The sequence below is a fragment of the Pecten maximus genome, chromosome 7, assembly GCF_902652985.1.
Source record: "Pecten maximus chromosome 7, xPecMax1.1, whole genome shotgun sequence".
NCBI lineage: Eukaryota > Metazoa > Mollusca > Bivalvia > Pectinida > Pectinidae > Pecten > Pecten maximus.
Window position 1 is genome coordinate 44,293,565 of NC_047021.1, and position 5,703 is coordinate 44,299,267.

General features: G+C 47.9%; 1 protein-coding gene across 1 annotated transcript; it reads left to right on the top strand.

Annotated features, from left to right (window-relative positions):
• The first annotated feature begins 3,422 nt into the window (after positions 1–3,422).
• Positions 3,423–4,079, top strand: LOC117331242 (classical arabinogalactan protein 9-like). Its single transcript, XM_033889842.1, has one exon. It carries the CDS (start codon positions 3,423–3,425, stop codon positions 4,077–4,079), a length of 657 nt encoding a protein of 218 aa, XP_033745733.1.
• The last annotated feature ends 1,624 nt before the right edge of the window (positions 4,080–5,703 follow it).

Genomic DNA, 5,703 nt, shown 5'->3' on the forward strand with positions numbered 1-5,703 from the left:
TGTGTAGCCCCGATACTGTTGTCTGTGTGTAGCCCCGATACTGTTGTCTGTGTGTAGCCCCGATACTGTTGTCTGTGTGTACCCCCGATACTGTTGTCTGTGTGTCCCCCCGATACTGTTGTCTGTGTGTACCCCCGATACTGTTGTGTGTGTGTACCCCCGATACTGTTGTCTGTGTGTCCCCGATACTGTTGTCTGTGTGTACCCCCGATACTGTTGTCTGTGTGTCCCCCCGATACTGTTGTCTGTGTGTACCCCCGATACTGTTGTCTGTGTGTACCCCCGAAACTGTTGTCTGTGTGTACCCCCGATACTGTTGTCTGTGTGTACCCCCGATACTGTTGTCTGTGTGTACCCCCGATACTGTTGTCTGTGTGTACCCCGATACTGTTGTCTGTGTGTACCCCCGATACTGTTGTCTGTGTGTCCCCGATACTGTTGTCTGTGTGTACCCCCGATACTGTTGTCTGTGTGTACCCCCGATACTGTTGTCTGTGTGTGCCCCCGATACTGTTGTCTGTGTGTATACCCCGATACTGTTGTCTGTGTGTGTACCCCCGATACTGTTGTCTGTGTGTACCCCCGATACTGTTGTCTGTGTGTACCCCCGATACTGTTGTCTGTGTGTACCCCCGATACTGTTGTCTGTGTGTACCCCCGATACTGTTGTCTGTGTGTACCCCCGATACTGTTGTCTGTGTGTACCCCCGATACTGTTGTCTATGTGTACCCCCGATACTGTTGTCTATGTGTACCCCCGATACTGTTGTCTGTGTGTACCCCCGATACTGTTGTCTATGTGTACCCCCGATACTGTTGTCTGTGTGTCCCCGATACTGTTGTCTATGTGTACCCCCGATATTGTTGTCTGTGTGTACCCCCGATACTGTTGTCTGTGTGTGCCCCCGATACTGTAGTCTGTGTGTGTCCCCGATAATGTATTCATGTTAACCCACTTACGTTTAACTTAAGGTTGCCGGTTCCCAATTTTCTTGGTACCACCGGTTCGATATATTTGTTGTTTTCCCCATACTGATAAGTCTGTCTGTTGTTCCCGAACTGTTTCGATTTCCCTTGTTCTGTACCCTTAACTGTTCTTGACCCCGATATGTTTCTGGACTCCAAAACTGTGTCATTGTTACCAAACTGTGTCTGTTGTCCCTATACTGTTGTATGTGTGTCCCCGCGATACTGTCTAGTGCCCGTAAGTTGTTGTGTGCTACCCCCGATAACTGTTGTCGGTGACCCGTAGTTGGTGTGTCCCATATGGGGGTACCCCCGATACGTGTCTTTGGTACCCCGAAATGGTCTGGTTCCCCCGATACGGGTGGGTGTCCCCGATCACTGGTTTTTAAAACCGATATGTTGTCTGTTGTCCCCGATATGTTGTATGTGTGTACCCCCATCTGTTGGCTTGGTGTCCCGATACTGTTGTCTATGTGTACCACCGATACTGTTGTCTGTGTGTACCCCCGATACTGTTGTATGTGTGTCCCCGATACTGTTGTCTATGTGTACCCCCGATACTGTTGTCTATGTGTACCCCCGATACTGTTGTCTGTGTGTCCCCGATACTGTTGTCTATGTGTACCCCCGATACTGTTGTCTGTGTGTGCCCCCGATACTGTAGTCTGTGTGTGTCCCCGATACTGTTGTCTATGTGTACCCCCGATACTGTTGTCTATGTGTACCCCCGATACTGTTGTCTGTGTGTACCCCTGATACTGTAGTCTGTGTGTGTCCCCGATACTGTTGTCTGTGTGTACTCCCGATACTGTTGTCTGTGTGTACCCCCGATACTGTTGTCTGTGTGTACCCCCGATATTGTTGTCTGTGTGTACCCCCGATACTGTTGTCTGTGTGTACCCCCCGATACTGTTGTCTGTGTGTACCCCCGATACTGTTGTCTGTGTACCCCCGATACTGTTGTCTGTGTGTACCCCCGATACTGTTGTCCGTGTGTGTCCCCGATACTGTTGTCTGTGTGTACCCTCGATACTGTTGTCTGTGTGTCCCCGATACTGTTGTCTGTGTGTACCCCGATACTGTTGTCCGTGTGTGTCCCCGATACTGTTGTCTGTGTGTACCCTCGATACTGTTGTCTGTGTGTCCCCGATACTGTTGTCTGTGTGTGTCCCCGATACTGTTGTCTGTGTGTACCCGATACTGTTGTCTATGTGTACCCCCGATACTGTTGTCTATGTGTACCCCCGATACTGTTGTCTATGTGTACCCCCGATACTGTTGTCTGTGTGTACCCCCGATACTGTTGTCTGTATGTACCCCCGATACTGTTGTCTGTGTGTACCCGATACTGTTGTCTATGTGTCCCCGATACTGTTGTCTGTGTGTCCCCGATACTGTTGTCTGTGTGTGTCCCCGATACTGTTGTCTGTGTGTCCCCGATACTGTTGTCTGTGTGTACCGCCGATACTGTTGTCTGTATGTACCCCCGATACTGTTGTCTGTGTGTACCCCCGATACTGTTGTCTGTGTGTACCCCCGATATTGTTGTCTGTGTGTACCCCCGATACTGTTGTCTGTGTGTACCCCCGATACTGTTGTCTGTGTACCCCCGATACTGTTGTCTGTGTGTACCCCCGATACTGTTGTCTGTGTGTACCCCCGATACTGTTGTCTGTATGTACCCCCGATACTGTTGTCTGTGTGTCCCCGATACTGTTGCCTGTGTGTACCCCCGATACTGTTGTCTGTGTGTACCCCCGATACTGTTGTCTGTGTGTCCCCATATACTGTTGTCTGTGTGTCCCCGATACTGTTGTCTGTGTGTACCCCCGATACTGTTGTCTGTGTGTGTACCCCCGATACTGTTGTCCGTGTGTGTCCCCGATACTGTTGTCAGTGTGTACCCCCGATACTGTTGTCTGTGTGTACCCCCGATACTGTTGTCTGTGTGTACCCCCGATACTGTTGTCTGAGTGTCCCCGATACTGTTGTCTGTGTGTATACCCCGATACTGTTGTCTGTGTGTATACCCCGATACTGTTGTCTGTGTGTGTACCCCCGATACTGTTGTCTGTGTGTACCCCCGATACTGTTGTCTGTGTGTACCCCCGATACTGTTGTCTGTGTGTACCCCCGATACTGTTGTCTGTGTGTACCCCCGATACTGTTGTCTGTGTTACCGATATTGTTGTCCTTGTGTACCGCCGATACTGTTGTCTATGTGTACCCCCGATACTGTTGTCTGTGTGTACCCCCGATACTGTTGTCTGTGTGTACCCCCGATACTGTTGTCTGAGTGTCCCCGATACTGTTGTGTGTGTGTACCCCGATACTGTTGTCTGTGTGTGTACCTCCAATACTGTTGACTATGTGCCCCCGATATCGTTGCCTATATACCCCCGATACTGTTGTCTGTGCCCCCTCTCCTGATACTGTTGTCCGTGCCCCCTCTCCTGATGCTGTTGGCTGTCCCCCCTCTCCTGATGCTGTTGTCTGTGCCCCCTCTCCTGATGCTGTTGTCTGTGCCCCCTCTCCTGATGCTGTTGTCTGTGCCCCCTCTCCTGATGCTGTTGTCTGTGCCCCCTCTCCTGATGCTGTTGTCTGTGCCCCCTCTCCTGATGCTGTTGTCTGTGCCCCCTCTCCTGATGCTGTTGTCTGTGCCCCCTCCCCCCTCTCCTGGTGCTGTTGGCTGTGCCCCCTCTCCTGATGCTGTTGGCTGTGCCCCCTCTCCTGATACTGTTGTCTGTGCCCCCTCTCCTGATACTGTTGTCTGTGCCCCCTCTCCTGATGCTGTTGTCTGTGCCCCCTCTCCTGATGATGTGGTCTGTGTCCCCTCTCCTGATGCTGTTGTCTGTGCCCCCTCTCCTGATACTGTTGTCTGTGCCCCCTCTCCTGATGCTGTTGTATGTGCCCCCTCTCCTGATGCTGTTGTCTGTGCCCCCTCTCCTGATACTGTTGTCTGTGCCCCCTCTCCTGATGCTGTTGTCTGTGTCCCCTCTCCTGATGCTATTGTCTGTGCCCCCTCTCCTGATGCTGTTGGCTGTGCCCCCTCTCCTGATGCTGTTGGCTGTGCCCCCTCTCCTGATGCTGTTGGCTGTGCCCCCCTCTCCTGATGCTGTGGTCTGTGTCCCCTCTCCTGATGCTGTTGGCTGTGCCCCCTCTCCTGATGCTGTGGTCTGTGTCCCCGATATGGTTTTCGGTGTCACCGCCCGAGGTCCGTTATTTTTGTAGTCTGTATGACATCTAAATAACATTACGAGAGAATCACTAAGGCAAAAAAATCGCCGGAGTGTTACAGCTGTGATTTATAGCCTGTGTATCTGTAAGAAAGTCTTTTCAACACAGTTGGATACGGACCAGGATAAATCATGTTTAATGGAAAATTTGATTACCACTTCTAACAAAGCTTCCCCAGTGGCAGGTCTCCATATTTCTATAGAGGCTGATACGTGGACGATATCGTTACCTTTGTAAATGAACCCCGTACTGTGTCAAATGTCTTCATTTTATATGTCTCTATATCCCTCCCATAGACCCCGAAACTAAGCTTAATATCATATTAAAGTCCTACTTACATTCAAACTGAGGTTTGCCGTTACTGTACACAATTCAATTCTTATGAACGACAACGGTTCAGAGTATATCTAGTTGTTTTCATAACAATAAGTATTCCTTTTCCCAAACTTTACGAAATTTATTAAATAATGACCTTAGATATTTGACATATGTTTGGACTCAAAGAATCGAAGAATAATGAATTCCAAACTATAGATCCCTTACATCACCGACGAGTCAAGGAAGGATGAAACAGCTGTATGATGTCCCTAGCATCACTGACGAGTCCTAGAAGGAAGAAACAGATGTATGATGTCCCTATCACCCCATGAACAGCCAGGGTCATTTTGAGGCGGGTAACCTTGTAGTAGTTGGTGACTACCTCACTGATTAACATATGGGAGGACCGCCGCATGCCACCAAGAGCAATTAAGGTACAGTGTCTTTCCCAAGGACTACGACAGTACAGACTGGCTGGTTTCTCAGCTTCCCGAAAAACACAAACCGACACGGGTAGGGGGTGTCGAACCACACACCTATCCTTTTATGATCACTGGTTTTTATTGCTAAACACGTAATGATTTTTATTAAAAAATACATATTATTACAAAATGATTATTCTTTTAAATATACCGTTATCTATAAATAAACTAGTTATTGTGACACTTACCAAGACGCTCTGATATACCGTCCATTAATGTTTATTGAGGAACAATTCCAATATTTCCTCATATTTAATTTATTATGATGAATTTTCTAGCATTTATAACAAAACCTTGCTTGGTGTGATAAATTATATAAAGTTAGCAGGTGTTCCTCACAAAAAAACAATGATGTATCATCTACCGTGCAACTACGATATCATGAAATGAATTACGCGTACACGTGCAAAAGGTGGCGTACATGTAAGTGATAGATAGGCTGTAGTGATGTTATTGGGACCGAGGCGGGAAAATTATTCGTGAATTCTGAGTTGTAGAATAAAAACTATCGTACATTTGAATGAGTATCCTAGCGTAAATTTGAACTTAATTGGACAAGATGACAACTGCAGTAATTACATGTTAAAAGTAATCTGTTCAGAGTGTTATAAATAAAGATTTTTAAGTTGTAATGAGTTAAATTATTAACGACTGAACATAATCCTCCTTCAAGTGTCTGTGATATAGTACGTCGTTATCA